This window comes from Mustelus asterias, chromosome 25 (genome assembly GCF_964213995.1).
Source record: "Mustelus asterias chromosome 25, sMusAst1.hap1.1, whole genome shotgun sequence".
Lineage (NCBI taxonomy): Eukaryota > Metazoa > Chordata > Chondrichthyes > Carcharhiniformes > Triakidae > Mustelus > Mustelus asterias.
The window spans coordinates 48,756,722-48,776,351 of record NC_135825.1 but is presented as its reverse complement, the minus strand read 5'-3'; the positions used below and the strand labels follow the sequence as shown (position 1 = coordinate 48,776,351).

Below are 19,630 nucleotides of genomic sequence, written 5' to 3'. Positions count from 1 at the left end.
GCCCACTCACCATAATCCTTAATTCCTTTGCTGTTCAAAATTTATCTATCCTTGCCTTAGAAATATTCAATGAGGTAGCCTCAACTGCTTCACTGGCAGGGAATTCCACAGATTCACAACTCATTGTGTGAAGAAGTTCCTCCTCAACTCAGTCCTAAATCTGCATCCCCTTACTTTGAGGCAATGCCCCCTAGTTCTAGTTTCACCTGCCAGTGGAAACAACTTCCCTGCTTCTATCTTATCTATTCCCTTCATAATTTTATATGTTTCTATACGATCCCACCCCCCCCACCAATTCTTCTGAATTCCAGTGAGTATAGTCCCAGTCTACTCAGTCTCTCCTCATAAGCCAACTCTCTTAACTCCAGAATCAACCGAGTGAACCTCCTCTGCACCCCCTCCAGTGCCGGTATATCCTTTCCCAGTTAAGGAAACCAGTCTGTCTTTCCTGCTGGTAGACAAGAATTCTCTCCATGAGATGGCATATTAGCTCCCCCTGCTGGTCAGGCTCTAGTACTGATGTTGGACTGGGGTAAACACAGTAAGAACATAGAACATAGAACATAGAAAAGCTACAGCACAAGCAGGCCCTTCGACCCACAAGTTGCGCCGAATAATTTCCTTACCTTCGAGGCTCATCTATAACCCTCTATCTTACTAACCTCCATGAACCTATCCAAAAAGTCTCTTAAAAGACTCAATCGAATCCGCTTCCACCACCACTACCGGCAGCTGATTCCACGCACCCACCACCCTCTGAGTGAAAAACTCACAACACCAGGTCTCACAACACCAGGTTAAAGTCCGACAGGTTTATTTACAGGCTCTAATACAGCAGGGTATTGCTGCTGTGAATGGAACAAAGTGTCTGAGGTGCTTTATCCAGGGGTTGCAGAGCAGTATTTGTAGGGTACACAGTTGTCTGCTCCCCTGATTGATCAGAGTCTAAGTTAAGTCATTGGCTGTGACCATGTTAGCCACATGCGCAAATCCCCCGATGGCCGCTAAATCTTCGGGTAAGCGTTCTCCAAGGCGGCCTTCAAGACACACGACAACGCAGAATCGCCGAGCAGAAACTGATAGCCAAGTTCCGCACACATGAAGACGGCCTCAACCGGGATCTTGGGTTCATGTCACACAATCTGTAACCCCCACCATTTGGCCTGGCTTGCAAAATCTCACTAACTGTCCTGGCTTGAGACAATACACACCTCTTTAACCTGTGAGTTTCCCTCTCTCCACTTGCATTGTCTGTACCTGTAAAGACTTGATTACCTGAAAAGACTTACATTCCAACTATTATCTTGCAATTGTGCCTTTGACTATATATGCCGTGTTTGTGAACCCCCCTCTCCACTCACCTGATGAAGGAGCAGCGCTCCAAAAGCTCGTGCTACCAAATAAACCCATTGGACTATAACCTGGTGTTGTGAGACTACTTACCGTGCCCACCCCAGTCCAACGCCGGCATCTCCACATCATCGCTAAATCTCACAAAAGACCCAAAATGGAATTTGCGCAGTGAGATTTTGGTTATCTTCTCCTCCCCCACTCCAAAGAAGTGATCAGATTCATGTCCAGGAAGGGTGCGGGCCTGATTTAGAGGATTTTATAATCATATATTTGCATGTAGTTATAGGGCTTAATGCTGCTACTTCCGCCCTCTCTGTAGCGTCCCACCCAGCTGGCATGGTGTCACGCCAACATGAATCACTATTGGTTTTCAAAAATGAAAACAAGTTCTGATGACCATACTGGGGTAAATATAGCCCCCTAGTAGTGAGGAACATGGCCAGGCAGTGCCAGCTGTGGGCCCTCTGGGACGCTCCACTGGGAGGATTCCACTTATGGGGGTTGGGGGCACACACCGCAATGCCTGTGAGATGAATGTCCTGGCACTTGCATTGTGGGGGTGGGGAGGTGTAGTGCCCAGGTACCTTTGTGGTGGGGGAGAACTACCCCAGTACATGCGTGGGGCGGTGTCACCCTGATGCTTGTGGGTGGTGGGGGTCCTCTGTGTGTGTGTGTGTGTTAGTGTGTGTGCGTGGAGGTGGGGGGGAGTTTATCTTCAATGCAGATCAGCTATTTGGCACCCCAAAAATGGCATGCCCCAATCTCTGTGGAACCGGCCTTTCCAGCTCTATCAGGCCTTGTCCCGCCAGAGTCTCAGTGCAAACTACAACCCCAGGAAATCTGGAGTAAAAACTCGGCTGTGCGTCTGGAGGGAGACAGTGTGAACCTGACACCCGCAGATTTTGGGAAAATTCCTCCCACCTTCAATACTGCAATCATATTCTCCTTCATTATGTACTCTCCACACTTGCATCTCCACTAACCTCCCTTCTCTTGGTCTTCAAACACTAACTCCCATTTCTCAGCCACTCTCTTCCCCCTCTTCCAAATATGCTGTCTTGCCCATGGAAGTTAAAAAGAGGAAAGGCTTGTATTTATTTCACACGTTGTATGATTACTGGACATCTCAAAGTGCTAACCAGCCAATTATGTACTTTTGACATGTAGACAGTGTGACAATGTAGAAAGACAGCAGACAAGTCATGTCAACTTCAAGTTTTTAGATGTCCAAATCACCAACAACCTGTCCTGGTCCCTCCATGCTGACACTATAGTTAAGAAAGCCCACCAATGCCTCTACTTTTTCAGAAGACGAAGGAAATTTGGCATGTCAGTTACGACTCTCACCAACTTTTAAGATGCATCATAGAAAGCATTCTTTCTGGTTGTACTACAGTTTGGTGTGGCTCCTGCTCTGCCCAAGACTGCAAGGAACTACAAAGGGTTGTAAATGACGCCCAGTCCATCACACCAACCAGCCTCTCATCTATTGACTCTGGCTACACTCCCACTGCCTTGGAAAAGCAGCCAGCATAATTAAAGACCCTATGCACCCCGGACATTCTCTCTTCCACCTTCTACCGTCGGGAAGAAGATACAAAAGTCTGAGATCACGTACCAACCGACTCAAGAACAGCTTCTTCCCTGCTGCCATCAGACTTTTGAATGGACTTAGCTTGTATTAAGTTGATCTTTCTCAACACCCTAGCTATGTCTGTAATACTACATTCTGCGCTGTCTCCTTTCCTTCTCTATGAACGGTATGTTTTGTCTGTATAGCGCGCAAGAAACAATACTTTTCATTGTATTCCAATACAGGTATCAATAATAAATCAAATCAAATCAACAAACTCCCACGAACAGCATAGTGATAATGACCAGATAAACTGTATTCGTGATGTTGATTGAGGGACTAATTTTTTTTTCGTGGATTGTAACTAGTGAGGACAGCATTTATTATCCATCCCTAATTCCCCTGGAGAAGGTGGTGGTGAGCTGCCTTCTTGAACCGCTGCAGTCCACGTGGTGTAGGTAAACCCACAGTGCTGTTAGGGAAGGGAGTCCCTGGATTTTGACCCAGTGATGGCGAGTGGCTTGGATGGAACCTCCAGGTGGTGGTGTTCCCAAGTATCTGCTGCTCTTGTCCTTCTAGATGGCAATGGTCATGGGTTTGGAAGGTGCTGCCCAAGGAATATTGGCCAGAGCACCAGGGATAAGCCCCCAGCCCTTCCACCTAAGGAGGCAGATAAGACCTTGGTTTAACATCTCATCCATAAGGCGGCACTCCCTCAGGATTGTTCTGGAACATACGCTTTGAATTTTGTACTCAACTGCAGGACTGGGACTTGAACCGAAATATTTGTGACTCAGAGCTAAGAGTTCCACCAGCTCAGCCGCATCATGGCCACATATTTTGCATGATGGATACTACCCTTCCTTGACCGCCCTGACCCCATTGTAGCTTTCAGTATGGTCAAACCGCCTGCCTTGCTTCCATGGCTGGCATCTGTGACACTGCCCTCATGTGTGTGCCAATATAACAGCCAATTCCACTGCAAAGGCTTCACTTTCTTCAGCCACACCGTCACCCTCAGTGTGCCCCAGTGTTCCATCGTCGGCGTTTTCTCCATTCTCATTAACACCATCACTTTGTGCGAGGAGAGCTGGGTAACGGATCCTCTCCACGCGTTCTGCTGGATCAGCTGTTGCTGTTTGTGAAACTGATTGGGAAGCTGCTGTGGGCTGGAGTTCACGAAGGCTAGAAAAGAGTTACCTCTGAATTACATTCACTCTGCTCTCTCTGTTCAAACACACAAACCAGACCATTCAGTCCCTCCATCCTGCTCCACCATTCAATAAGACCATGTTTGATCATGTGGGCGGCACGGTGGCACAGTGATTCGCGCTGCTGCCTCACAGTGCCAAGGATCCGGGTTCGATTCCCGGCTTGGGGTCACGTTCTGTGTGGAGTTTGCACGTCCTCCCTATGTCTGCGTGGGTTTCCTCCGGATATTCCGGTTTCCTCCCACAGTCCAAAAATGTGTGCTAGGTGGATTGGCCGTGGTAAATTGCCCCTTATGGTCAGGGGGGGCTAGCTAGGGTAAATGCCTGGGTGGGATTGGTCAGTACAGACTCGATGGGCCAAATGGCCTCCTTCTGCACTGTAGGGATTCTATGGATTCTATGGTCTGATTGTGGCCTGAACTCCACATTCTACCTATCCCCAATAACCTTTGACTCCCTCGTTTATGCAAGAATCTATCCACCTCTGCCGGACATACCTTCATTGACCCTGCCTCCACCGCTCTCTGGGGAAGGGAGTTCCAAAGATTCACAATCCTCTCAGAGAAAAACCTTCTCCTCATCTCCCTCTTAAATGGGAGGCCCCTCACTTTTATACCGTGTCCCCTGGTTCTAGTCTCTCCCACGAGGGGAAACATCCTCTCAGCGTCCACCCTGTCAAATCCCCTCAGGATCTTCTATGATTCATTAAGATCACCACTCCGATAGATTCAGGCCCAGCCTGTCCAACCTCTCCTCATAAGAAAATAGTGCACCCACCCCCACTCTCTCTCTCCCCAACTCCTGTAAACACACACATAAACATATACACACAAGACACACACAAAAATACACACAATCATATAAACATAGCATATAAACATATACACAAATATTTGCATGCAGACAATGACACATTTACATATTATATGCATAAAGATGTACACAAATACATGTAGATACACCCAGATTAACACAGGGCAAAATCTTCCAAGGACTGGCAATCAAGGTCGGATTGGAACTCCACTTCTATTTTTTACACTGCACTGCCTCTCAGAATACCTTTGAACAACCTACCCACTACTGATGCGAGGCTCGCTCGCCTGTAGTTCCCAGGCTTTTCTTAAACAAAGGCACAACATTTGCCACCTTCCAATCTTCAGGCACCTCACCTCTGGTGGAAGCTAAGTCGCGTCCCCCTTTCTATGGCAGCAGCTGCTGTGTTTTGTAAAGTTTTCATTTAGTGACAGAGCTTTGGGACATTTAAAGAGCCTTCCACTCTGTTACTGAATGAGTGTGTGAGGTCAGTGTGCAAGTGGGTAGGGTGGTGGGTGACAGGCTGCACTGGGTGGCAGGGTGAATAGGGTTGTGAGGTGGGTTTGGTGGGAGTGTCAGGGGTGCGAGTTGGAGAGTCAGGGGGATGGAGGGTTGGGGGCGTTGTGGAGAGTCAGGGGAGAAGTGCAGTGGGTGGGTCAGTGGGGTGCCAGAGTGTCGGGGGCGGCATTGTCTGTGGGATTGTCAGTTATATATTTATCCATGGGTTAGGTTTGATTTTTTTTCCAGTCTAACCTTTTCCTGATAACTATTCTGGTCAGTGAATTGGAACGCTCCTCAATCTCTGACTCTAATTCAGAGTTGGAGGCGTTCTCAAAGGATTCAGTCACAGGGGAATAACCCACCTGAAGCTGAAACTTCCTGGGAAATTGCCGTAGAGTGCTTGCGTTGGAACCTCTGGTGATACCTCTGGTATATGACCAGAAGATCTGGGCCACAGATAAATATATGCATATACTGTAAAATGTACATGTGCACGGGAACCGTGGTGCACCAAAAAAGTTTCTTTGTTGGTTAAAAAGAAAAAGGAGGCTTATGTTCGGATGAGACGTGAGCACTCGGGTAGTGCACTAGAAAGCTTTAGATTGGCTAAGAGGGAGTTGAAGAGCGAGCTTAGAAGGGCTAAAAGGGGACATGAGAAGACTTTGGCGGATAGGGTTAAAGAGAATCCTAAGGCGTTCTATAGGTATGTCAAGAACAGAAGGTTGGTTAGGGCAAGTTTAGGGCCAGTTATAGATGGCAGAGGGAAGTTATGTGTGGAACCGGAGGAGATTGGTGAAGCATTGAACCAATATTTCTCTTCGGTGTTCACGCAAGGGGACATGAATATAGCTGAGGAGGACACTGGGTTGCAAGGGAGTAGAATAGACAGTATTACAGTTGATAAGGAGGATGTGCAGGATATTCTGGAGGGTCTGAAAATAGATAAATCCCCTGGTCCGGATGGGATTTATCCAAGGATTCTCTGGGAGGCAAGAGAAGTGATTGCAGAGCCTCTGGCTCTGATCTTCAGGTCGTCGTTGGCCTCTGGTATAGTACCAGAAGATTGGAGGTTAGCGAATGTTGTCCCATTGTTTAAGAAGGGGAACAGAGACTTCCCCGGGAATTATAGACCGGTGAGTCTCACTTCTGTTGTCGGCAAGATGTTGGAAAAAATTATAAGGGATAGGATTTATAGTTATTTGGAGAGTAATGAATTGATAGGTGATAGTCAGCATGGTTTTGTGGCAGGTAGGTCGTGCCTTACTAACCTTATTGAGTTTTTTGAGAAAGTGACCAAGGAGGTGGATGGGGGCAAGGCAGTGGACGTGGTATATATGGATTTTAGTAAGGCGTTTGATAAGGTTCACCATGGTAGGCTTCTGCAGAAAATGCAGATGTATGGGATTGGGGGTGATCTAGGAAATTGGATCAGGAATTGGCTAGCGGATAGGAAACAGAGGGTGGTGGTTGATAGTAAATATTCATCATGGAGTGCGGTTACAAGTGGTGTACCTCAGGGATCTGTTTTGGGGCCACTGCTGTTTGTAATATTTATTAATGATCTGGATGAGGGTATAGTTGGGTGGATTAGCAAATTTGCTGATGACACCAAAGTCGGTGGTGTGGTAGACAGTGAGGAAGGGTGTCGTAGTTTGCAGGAAGACTTAGACAGGTTGCAAAGTTGGGCCGAGAGGTGGCGGACGGAGAAGTGTGAGGTAATTCACTTTGGTAGGAATAACAGATGTGTTGAGTATAGGGCTAACGGGAGGACTTTGAATAGTGTGGAGGAGCAGAGGGATCTAGGTGTATGTGTGCATAGATCCCTGAAAGTTGGGAATCAAGTAGATAAGGTTGTTAAGAAGGCATATGGTGTCTTGGCGTTTATTGGTAGGGGGATTGAATTTAGGAGTCGTAGCGTTATGTTGCAACTGTACACAACTCTGGTGCGGCCGCACTTGGAGTACTGTGTGCAGTTCTGGTCCCCACATTACAGGAAGGATGTGGAGGCTTTGGAGAGGGTGCAGAGGAGGTTTACCAGGATGTTGCCTGGTATGGAGGGGAGATCCTATGAGGAGAGGCTGAGGGATTTGGGATTGTTTTCGCTGGAAAGGCGGCGGCTAAGAGGGGATCTTATTGAAACATATAAGATGATTAGAGGTTTAGATAGGGTGGATAGTGATAGCCTTTTTCCTCTGATGGAGAAATCCAGCACGAGGGGGCATGGCTTTAAATTGAGGGGGGGTAGTTATAGAACCGATGTCAGGGGTAGGTTCTTTACCCAGAGGGTGGTGAGGGATTGGAATGCCCTGCCAGCATCAGTAGTAAATGCGCCTAGTTTGGGGGCGTTTAAGAGATCCGTAGATAGGTTCATGGACGAAAAGAAATTGGTTTAGGTTGGAGGGTCACAGTTTTTTTTTTTAACTGGTCGGTGCAACATCGTGGGCCGAAGGGCCTGTTCTGCGCTGTAATGTTCTATGTTCTATGTTCTACATGCCAAGGCCATACACACAAAATACACACATATTTGCACCTAAACAGACAGAGGCACATGTGTGAATGCACATGCAGACACAATGGGTGGAATTTTCCCATCGTAGTGGGTTGGCAGGGGGAGGAGGGGGTAGCGGGGTGGGGCGGTGTGGGGGGGGCGGTGGGTGGTTGGGGGGACCATGCAAAGGTCCGTTGACCATTCACCTCTGGCAAGATTTTCTGGTCCTGGGGCCAGTGTGGTCGGGCGCACGCGCCCACATTCAATAGCGATTTCCGTACAGCAATTCAGGAGCAGACTGAAAGGCTAACCATTGCAACCCTCCTGCAGCCCAGATTGAGACTCTGCCTGGGCACAACGATCAGTCCTCGCCTCTACCTGATGGGTATGTCCCAGATACCCACACAGGCATTGTCAGTGTCCAGACTGACTGGCGTACTGTGAGAAAGGTGAGTTACTGCCTGCAATTTCCTTTCAGATCCATCTGCCCATCTCCTGTACGGGAAGCTGCTGGCTACAGGCCAGAAGTTAATGACAACTTTTTTCCAAAATGAATTGACTCTATATTCTGCTACATTAGAAATCCCTTAACTGCAGAATTCTAATTGATGAATTCGAACTCTTACAGATTGCTTGATCCTTGCTGAAGCTGGATGCCATTTGTCATTGCATCTGCCCAAGTGTTAATCAATGATACTCAGCATCTAGTCACGCTCTCTCTCTCTCATGAACAGTATCAATTGACTCTGTCTCCTGAAGGTCATTAAAAATATGAATAGCAGAGTCCAGCCCCTGTACCAAGCCTGTGGAAGCCCAAAAGACCAACCCTGAGCATTTAAAAAGTATATCCGTTCTTGGAGCTAAAGGGATGAAGGGATATGAGAGGAAGGGGGATCAGGATATTGAATTCGAAGATCAGCCATGATCATAATGAATGGAGAGCAAGCTCAAAGGGCTGAATGGCCTACTCCAGCTTCTAGTTTCTATGTTTCTATGCATGTGATGTGTCTCACCCGGCTAGGCCAGAATTTATTGCCCATAAAAAGGGCAATTTGTCTGCAGCATCTAAATAAAATTTTTAAATATGAGTGTGCCTTTTAATCCCAATGTGATGATTCCTTGTATGTTTCCAATTCATTTTACTACTTGGTGCAGTACAATCACTAACTGAGGCCTTTCGTACCAATCATTCGTGCTCTGAAAGATGAGTAGTTCTTCCAGTACCCAGGAGACTGCTCCTGTTACATGTGTTTTGCCCCATTTACTCAGTCCCTCCATCTCCTACTGCTCCATCTGCTCCTTTATCCCCTCCAGGGGTGGGGAGGGGGAGGGGAAAAGGGAGTCCTTAAATTCCCTTTCCCCTCCCCCTCCCCACCGCTGGGTCATTGGCCCGTAGCATTGCTGAGGTAGCACCAGAGTCAGATTGCCACTGCGCCCCTACTTACCTCACTGGAGATGAACCCGCTCCTTTCTTGTCCCAACTTCCCGCCCGCCCAGGCTGGGCAAGAGTAACGCAGGCCAGCGGGTTCCTGAGGCCTTATGTCGAGTGCAGCTGAGTCGGGGCTAAGGAAGCCAAGCTCCCGACTTTACGGCACTAGAGGGTCCGCCTGGTGCACAGGACTTCAATAATCGGGCTCTGATTTGATGACATAACTTCAATTGACTATGGGCAGCACAGTGGTTAGCACTGCTGCCTCACAGCGCCAGGGACTCAGGTTCGATTCCGGCCTCGGGTCACCGTCTGTGTGGAGTTTGCATATTCTCCCCGTGTCTGCTTGGGTTTCCCCCGGTTTCCTCCCACAGTCCAAAGATGTGTGGGTTAGATGGATTGGCCATGCTAAATTGCCCCTTAGTGTCAGGGGGACTAGCTAGGGTAAAATGAATGGGGTTATGGGGATAAGTGGTCGGTGCAGACTCGATGGGCTGAATGGCCTCCTTCTGCACTGCAGGATTCTATGATTCTATGATATTGCAGGCAAAAAGAACAACTTACATTTATATAACACTTTTAATGTAATGAAATATCCCGAAGCACCTCACAGGAACATTATAAATACAGACTGTGCTGTAAATTACAGTGGCCTGGGGTCTTGATTTTAATTCTTTCACAGGGTGTGAGTGTTGTTGGCAGATCCCTAATTGCCTTGAGAATGTGATGGTGAGCTGGCAGCACAGTGGCATAGCGGTTAGCACTGCTGCCTCACAGTGCCAGGGACCCAGGTTCAATTCCTGACTTGCGTGACTGTGTGGAGTCTGCACATTCTCCCTGTGTCTGCGTGGGTTTCCTCCGGGTGCTCCGCTTTCCCCTCACGGTCCAAAGATGTGCAGGTTAGATGGATTGGCCATGCTAAATGCACGGAGTTAAGGGGGTAGGGCGGGACGGCGATAGGGGGAAGGGGAGTGGTGGGCTTGGGTAAGATGCTCTTTCGGAGAGTCGGTGCAGACTCAATGGGCCGAATGGCCTCATTCTGCACTGTAAAGATTCTATGGTTTTACTCCCATACAGTCTGCACACAAACCAAATACATCCTAGCCTCCTCCATCCTTTATGTCCATCCATGAAACCCTCAGGCCAACCAATCCCCCAGGCCACTAACAGGCCTCATCCTGGATACTCCAACTGGCCTGGGAGTGTCTCAAATCTGCAAGCAAATGCTTAGACACAGCAGGAAGAAAAATGATTTTTCCTTGTCTCTTAGTTTATCAGGAGCTTTTCTTTAACTTTATCTGATCCTCAGAGACCTGTGCTGCATTTTCTGTTTTTTTCAATGCAATTTTCAGGCAAAGTATAAACCACATTAAAAATTGACAAATATCTTTCTTTGCAAGTTCTGAAATATGCTGTGAATCGTGTGTGTGAATGATGATGGAAAGACTCAAAGAAGAAATATATAGGTGCGTGTTTGCTGTTTTCTAGAAACCGGATTGTTCACATTAATTTATGCCGATGTTACATTCATGAGATTAATGGTTAGCACTGCTGCTTCACAGCGCCAGGGACCCAGGTTCAATTCCAGCCTGGGGTCACTGTCTGTGTGGAGTTTGCACTTTCTCCCCGTGTCTGCGTGGGTTTCCTCCGGATGCTCCGGTTTCCTCCCACACTCCAAAGATGTGCTGGTTAGGTGGACCGGCCGTGCTAAATTGCCCCATAGTGTCAGGGGGATTAGTGGAGCAAATATGTGGGGTTATGGGGATAGGGCCTGGTTGGGATTGTAGTTGGTGCAGACTCGATGGGCCGAATGGTCTCCTTCTGCACTGTAAGGATTCTATGATTCTATGATTCTATGAGATTAGGGGGATAATTGAGGTAACTTGACATTGGCCAAATCAGTCAACATTGGTCGCAATTTCGGGTCCAATCTCTAAGTTGTGTCCAGGGGAGAAATTCCACTGACAGCGTCCTGTGGAACATCTGAGATTTCTCCACGGGACATAGCTGATATCTAGCCAGCAAATTGGGTCCAACAGTCCCCAATTCTGATGGCAAGCTATAAACCTTCATATCCTAATGTGAAGATGATGGGTGGGACTTTACAGCTTCACTCAACCCAAAACCATAAAATCCCACCCTAGGTCAACAGACCTTTCCATGCTCTGCCCCTCACTCGCTCCAATTCCCGCGGCGGGTGAAACGGTAAAATTCCGGCCTAGAACGTCCCTGCAGAGAAATGACATTTGTTGTGCCATAAAACTGGGACAAAATAAATGTGCTATTAGCAGAAGCAGCTCTGACACCTGCTATGGACCCTGCTTAGGCTGCAGTTTCCCCGGAAACAAGAATGGGCCGCTGAGGCTTTCCTGCGGGCCCTCGAATCCTTTTGCAGCCCCTCAGAGGAGTCTTTTAAGGGTCATAAAGAAAATGAACTTTAACCTTTCAATGGCCAGTTCATGGTGGTCATAAGTACACAAGCGAGACTTATTTTGAAATTTGAACTGGGTAGGCAGTGCTGGAGGATAAGCGCTGGCCCTGTTAATGAGCAAGTCGACAGAGTGCGAGTCACGAGGTTGCTTGGCACACAGCTCACTTATCTCAGCCGGGTTAGGGCACGTCCCAGAGCTGCCTGTCGCTCACACTCGCTCCCTCACTCACCTGGGGTCAGGTCAGGTCAAGCCCCCGGGGTTTACCTGTCACTCACTCAGCCTTGTTCGCCCCGGCCTACTGCAGGCTCAGCTCTCAGGTTAGACTAGCTGTCACTCAGGCCTAGCGTCAGACAGTCCAAACCATTTCTGGGCTGTCTCCTGAGACTGAGACTGACACGGGGTGACGAGGGGGGAATCAGATATGAATCTATCAGCTGTGGAACGAGCTGAATTCATTTCCCAGTGAAAAAGCAGGAATAAACAACTGTCAAATCACTCACGATGTGGATGTGTTTTTATTTTAGTTGCCAAACTGCAGTCTTCAGTAACTGGGGTGCAACTGGGAGTGTCACTCACTCAGCCCTTCTCGCTTCGGCCTACTGCAGGCTCAGACTCAGCAGCTGTTCTTTTTTTAACTACCAGTTTTCAATTTCCATTGACTTAGAAAATATTGCCAAGGTTTTTTATTTCAAGTCAAATAAAAGTGACACTGGGACCAGATAACAAGTCCCTAGAAAAGGTTTGAGCCATCATTCCGTGACCTTCAGTGGGTTGAAGATCGAGGCGAGTGAATAATCAGCTCCTGTTTTGTTTTTTAAAGTTTATTTATTACTCTCACAGATAAGCTTTACATTAACACTGCAATGAAGTTACTGGGAAAATCCCCGAGATTTTGTACAAACTACTGCTGCCAGCATAGAACAATTAGAAAAAGAATTTGTATTCATCTCACGCTTTTCACCACCTCAGGACATTACAAAGTGTTCTGGAGCCAGTGAAGTACCTTTGAAATGAAGTCACTGTTCTGAAGTGGGAAACATGACTGCCAATTTGTGCACAGAAAGATCCCACAAACAGCAATGCAATACTGAGTAGATAGTGATGCTGGTTGAGGTACAGATAGTATTCAGAGTACCTTCCCCTTCGAAGTAGCACCATTTGATCTTAATGTGGAGATGGATCGACATCTAGTTAGGAAGCAGATAGGAAGCAAAGAGTTGGCATAAATGGGTATTTTTCCAATTGGCACGCAGTGACTAGTGGAGTTCTGCAGGGATCTGCGCTAGTTATTTATTAATTATGTGGATGAGGGAACTAAATGTATTCTCTCCAAATTTGCAGATGATACAAAGCTAGATGGGAGGGTGAGCTGTGAGGAGGATGCAGAGATGCTTCAACGTGATTTGGACAGGCTGAGAGAATGGGAAAAGACATGGCAGATGCAGTATAATGTGGATAAATTATAAGGTCATCCACTTTAGGACGACAGATTATTACTTGAATGGGTGTAAATTGAGAGAGGTGGATACTTAGCGAGACCTTGATGTCTTCATGCATCAATCGCTGAAAGTAAGCGCGCAGGTACAGCAGGCAGTAAAGAAGGCAAATGGTATGTTGGCCTTCACAGCGCGAGGATTTGAGTATAGGGATAGGGATGTTTTACTACAATTGTACAGGGTGTTGGTGAGGCTACACCTGGAGTATTGTGTGCAGTTTTGGTGTCCTTATCTGAGGAAGGAGTCCTTGCTATAGAGGGAATACAGCAAAGGTTTACCAGGCTTACTCCTGGGATGGCAGGTCTGTCATATGAGGAGAGATTAAGTTGGTTAGGATTGTATTCATTGGAGTTTAGAAGAGTGAGAGGGGATCTCATAGAAACTTATTAGGAGTAGACATGGTAGATTCAGAAAGAATGTTCCCAATGGGGCAGTCCAGAACTAGGGGACACCATTTGAGGATAAGGGATAAACCTTTTAGGACTGAGGTGAGGAGAAATGTCTTCACCCATACTTTCAGATCTGGTGTTGCAAGGTTGGATGTTCCATTCCATTTGCTCCTCTTCAACTATGTGCCTCTCAAACAAACATCTCCAAAGTCCACGCCAGTCAGTCTCTGAGTGTAGGTAGCCTAAAGTGATAGACTCATGGTATGAGCTTGAGTGAACTAATAGCTCGAGACTACCACATGGGACCCTCAGGGTCTACAATCTGAGGAGATGGCCATCCCATTGAAGTACTCAGGGCGAAGGATTGGCATTTAAATCATCGTGATGCGTGGCAGACTCAAATGATTAACATTTCTGTCCCCACATCACAAACTACTCAAACTTTTTTATAATCTGACACACACAGGCAAACAGTATATAAATGCCAGAAATTAACCATTAGATGTAAATAGAACAGTAGCTCCCAGTTGGTGGAACCTCATCTAAACTTTCTGGTAACAGCTTTAAACCCATTGCGTTCTGTCCTTACAGCTTTTTCTGGTCTTCCTCATTCTTGTAATCAATGCCAAAAATATGAGATGGGGTTTTTTTTATTAATTCGTGGGACATGGGCATCGCTGGCTGGCCAGCATTTATTGCCCATCCCTAGTTGCCCTTGTTCAGAGGGCAGTTGAGAGTCACCACATTGCTGTGGCTCTGGAGTCACATGTAGGCCAGATCGGGTAAGGACAGCAGATTTCTTCCCCTAAAGGACATGAGTGAACCAGATGGGTTTTTCAGACAATCGACAATGGTTTCATGGTCATCAGTAGATTCTTAATTCCAGATTTTTTTTATTGAATTCAAATTCCACCATGTGCCGTGATGGGATTCGAACCTGGGTCCCCAGAATATTAGCTGAGTTTCTGGATTAATAGTCTAGCAATTGTACCACTAGGTCATCACCTAATTTTCCGGTCTTCTAGTCCTGCCAATGGTAACAGGTTCCCGAGTGGCAGAGGGTGTGAACAACTTTGACTGCAGCGGGACTGGATGATCCCACCACCAGCCAATGGTGGGCTACTGCCGCTGCTGTGAAACATTCGGCTGGGGGGGTAGGGCGGTGGGGGGGGGGGGGAGGGGGGGGGAAGAACCCCACCCATTATTCTTTTTCTCTTTTTCACCAATCTTCTCAGCCTTCACTCCTTCTTCAATCATGGCTACTCACAGATGTACATGTTCACAGGTGGCAGTCTGTCATAGGTACCTCATGGACAATTATTCTTTGCATCAGGGGCAGGAGAAGCCTCTTGACATGGTCTCTATAAGTCCTACAAAGGCTTTGGGCCTAGTCGACAGAAAGGGTCTTCTCCAGTTACTGGAGAGAATTGGTAGGTCACCACCCCCACCCCTGTCAGCATCCCACTCTGCAATGCACCTCAGTGTGATTCAATCCTTCCATGAAGTGTCCAATCCAGTGAACAATCTGATAAATCCCAAGCGATGTCAAGCAGGGATGTATTTTGGTGCCAATACTTTTTGTACATTCCAACACTCCTTTCTACCCTACCCAGTGCCAAAGGTGGATTACTCCAGCCCAGACCTTCAAATGTGGCATTTATGGAGCAGAAAGGAATTTCAGACAGCCACTGATGAGAGAATTTCTCGTCACCATTGACCGAGTGTTTGTTTCACACAGTGACAAGGAACTTTACGTTTTCACTAGCTTATGATGAATTTGGACTAAGCATTAGTTTAAAGAAGACAGTGATTGGGGCACAAGTTGTATTGAAGGCATTGGGAGTTTCAATGGTTAACACCAAGTTCTCTTATCACAGAACAACTGTTTTGGATGACTTATTTTTCTAAACTCCCACATAGAAAGGCAGCAAACACCTTCAGTTGATTAAGGATCTAAGGAAATTATCAAAGAATGCCAAGATACAGGTTTGGAATTGACTGTGACAAATTGCATTGAAATCTGGACCACCTACAGCAGTGTTCGAGAAGACTAAACTCCTTCTACACCCATTGTCTCTGCTGCATTCTGCACATTAGGTGGGGTTTAAGGAAAACTTTCTGATACTGAGATACTTGAGTGAGCTTTGTTGTCAAGTCTGTTACCTTCCTTCAAATGTAGAAAACACTAATGTCCTGATCATCTTGATCAGATGGGAGAGGAGCCTGTTGCAAAAGGATGTTAATCTTGCAGAGGGCTCCGACTTAAGCTCAGGTTTCACAACAAAGAACTTAAAAACTTTTAATACCGATACAACAAGCAGGGAAGATGCGGCTTGTAACAAGCTACATTAGGGAGACAATGAGGCTAATGAGAGGAGTGAGGAGAGATCAAGAAGGAAAACATAGCAAACTTCAAGAGTTAATACTGCACAAATGTCATGATCTGGAATCAATCTGATTCTTATCCTTTGCTCGAGAATTGTATCACTCCAAAGTGGGTGGCAAGGTGGCACAGTGGTTAGCACTGATGCCTTTCAGCACCAGGGACCTGGGTTCGATTCCAGCCTCGGGTAACTAAATCTGTGCCTGTGCTCCCGTGCCTCCGGGTGCTCCAGTTTCCTCCCACAATCTGAAAGATGTGCTGGTTAGGTGCATTGGCCATGCTAAATTCTCCCTCAGTGAAGCCGAACAGGCACCAGAATGTGGCGACTAGGGGATTTTCACAGTAACTTCATTGCAGTGTTAATATAAGCCTACCTGTGACACTCATAAAATAAAGTTACTGGATTGTTTTGGTGTTTACCCCATTGGCTTCTGATTCGGAAGGTTGCCATATATTTAAAGCTTGGTTAAAGCTAGGACATGAGTGAGGATTCTGATCAGCTTTGCTGGACAGGTGACATTATCACACTGTGCTGTGATATAGAATGTTACAGCACTATGATCAGAGTTCTTTTTCACTCTCTGCCCTGTCTGCATTCAGGTTCCTGATGCCAATATTCCATATTGACTGCCAGCTGCACACAGCTGTGGGTGCAGCACAAACAGAAGTTTGGCATCCTATGTACATGTTTTTATTTATGTGATGGCGCGGAGCTAAATATTCCTACCAGAGCTGTGACTGACTCATGAGCCCGGCTACATCCCATCTAAAAGTGAAGAGTTGCCACCTTTTGCTAATATTGTTGTATTTCTTCTCATCCGTTTTCTGTAATCCCTACACCCTCTCTTCACCTGTATTATGTGTGGTCCAAAGCACAACAGTGGCCTCCATTACCCCTATTGACTATCCATGTGTTCAGGCCGTGATTACCAGTCAGCTATCCAGCTGGGAGGGCATTACAACCAAGACGTGTCCTGACGTGCATGCATACCCACTTCAATGCAGGGGGTAACTGGCTATTAGCCAGGGACCTTCCCCCTCAGCATCACAGAAAAACTGAGGTCAGTTCTACTTTTCTTATTGCCCCCTCAGACGGAAGGATAGGAGTTGGTGCCATCACAGGCAGATTACTAGACAAGCACAGCGTGACACTCTTCCCTCATTAGAGAACAACAGTGTGGATTGCTGGATCTTGTTGAAGAATGTTGTTGGGTCACTTGTTCAACACAAAAACTGATTCTGTTCTTCAAATGCCCCATCAAAATAAGGAATTAGCAACAACAAAATGGCTGAGCAAGCGCGCTACACTCTGAACTTGTCTCTAACTTTTTTTTTCTTCATTCGTGGGACACGGGTGGCCCTGGCTGGCCATCATTTGTTGCCTGTCCTTGGTTTGCCTTGAACGGATTGGCTTGCTGGGCCATTTTAAGAGGGCAGTTGAGAGTCAACCACATTACTGTGGCTCTGGAGTCACATGTAGGCCAGACCAGGTAAAGGATGGCAGATTTCCTTCCCTAAGGGACATTAGTGAACCAGATGGGTTTTTCCGACAATTGGCAATGGTTTCATGGTCATCGGTAGATTCTTAATTCCAGATATTTTTTATTGAATTCAAATTCCCCCATGGCGGGATTTGAACCCGGTCTCCAGAACAGTAGCCGAGTTTCTGGATTAATAGTCTAGCGATAATGCCACTAGGCCATCGCCTCCCCTCCTCTACTATATTTGTAACGATAAAAAGAGGCTGGGCTCAGTGAAGGGAAGTTGACAGAAAGACAACATCGTAATGAAGAGGCTGCCCTACAATAACAGGATTTTTATCTGAGTGGCAGCTACTGCTTGTTAGAGGCAACACGGAAACAGCTGGGAGTTCCAAATCACACTGGAACAATCCTTAATAAGACTGAACTGAAAACAAAAGAACTTAAACTCATGATATTACCTTAGTTCCAATGATTGCACATTGGAGGAAGGTAGAAACGTTCATATAACTGGAAACTATGAGCTCCGGCCTGTGGATCCATGCTCCGGAGATACACTTCCTCATAGCTTACCCACTTTCACAGTGATCTGCCATTGGCATGAGTGACATTTCACACCAATCACTAGCAAATTTCCCAAAATGTTGCCACTGGCTCATTAAGATGTTCCTACTCTTTCTGGAGACCTGAGCAACTAGAACTACAGGGGTAGCTTTCAGAGCTAATGGTGGATTAACCCACATCACCAGTTTTCCACTGATGTAGCAGCAGTGACTTTACTCCAGATCTTTCAGCCCCTCCTTGATCAGGTTCAGTTCATAGCAGAGTGTTTCATAGCGATAGGCCATCCGTATCTGAGCCACGTTCGTCTTCTCAATGCAATTGCCGGCTGGGCCTTCCTGGCGGTAGTTGTGTCCCAGAAAATGGGCTTTCTCCTGCAGAGTAAGGTTAAACAAATGTCTGAGTCAGCAAATCACATTGAAAATTCGAACAGCAATGAGAAACCTTTGGTGCTGTGTAGGAGAATGAAACAAAATGGCAAGGAAGATTCTTTCACAGCATGTGGGCATCACTAACTAGGCCAGTATTTATTGTCTCTCCCTAATTGATCCTGAGAAGGTGGTGGTGAGCTGCCTTCTTGGACCTCTGCAGTCCATGTAGGTACACTCACATGCTGTTAGGGAGGGAGTTTCAGGATTTTGACCCAATGACAGTGAAGGACCGACGATATATTTCCAAGTCAGGTTGGGAGGGGGACTGGCAGATAGTGGTGTTCCCATGCGTCTGCTGTCCTTCTCCTTTTAGGTGGCAGAGGCTGAGAGTTTGGAAAGCTCTGTGAAAGGATGGTTGAAGGGTTCAAACAGGAAATGATTAAGGTACAAATTCCACAGGCAAGTTTTTCCTTGCAGGCTTTTGTCAAGCCCAAATGTGGACTGGATGATTTATACCAGAGCGATCAATTAATGACAAAGCAAGGAACGGGAGCCTCTAAGCTTGCCTGGAGCACTTGCTACCTGGCCAGAAGACCACCTCCAGGTAGTTAAAGAAGCCCCCCGCCTCCTCCGAGAACCTGGACTGTACAATCCACTGGACCATCACAGTCACCCTCCATTAACAGGTATTAACCAGGCTTCTAATTGGATCAATTGGTTAATCGTCGCTTGCAAATGGGTCAGCCTTTCATTGCCATTAGGTGGTAAAAGTTGTGGGTTTAGGGGGTGCTGGCAAAGAAGATATGTTGAGTTGCTACAGTGCATCTTGTATGGTACGCATTGTTGCCACTATGCATCAATGGTGGAGGGACTGAATGTTTATTGTAGTGGAAAGGGTACCAATCAAGTGGGTTGCTTTGTCCTGGATGGTGTTGAGCTCCTTGAGTGTTGTCGGAGCTGCACCCATCCAGGCAAGTGGGGAGTATTCCATTACAATCCTGACTTGTGCCTTGTAGATGGTGGACACGCTTTGGGGAGTCAGGAGGTGAGTACGCGCTGCAGGATTCCTAGCCTCTGACCTGCTCTTGTCACCACAGTATTTATTTGGCTGGTCCAGTTCAATTTCTGGTCAATGGTAACCCCCAGGTT

General features: G+C 46.8%; 1 protein-coding gene across 1 annotated transcript in view; it reads right to left on the bottom strand.

Moving 5' to 3' along the window:
- Positions 1-15,970: 15,970 nt before the first annotated feature.
- ampd1 (adenosine monophosphate deaminase 1 (isoform M)) overlaps positions 15,971-19,630 on the bottom strand; it is a 67,624-nt gene continuing 63,964 nt past the window's right edge. The window contains exon 15 of the mRNA XM_078197751.1: positions 15,971-18,484. Coding sequence (XP_078053877.1) covers positions 18,326-18,484 — 159 coding nt within the window. The 3' untranslated portion in view covers positions 15,971-18,325. The remainder of the gene's footprint in view (positions 18,485-19,630) is intronic.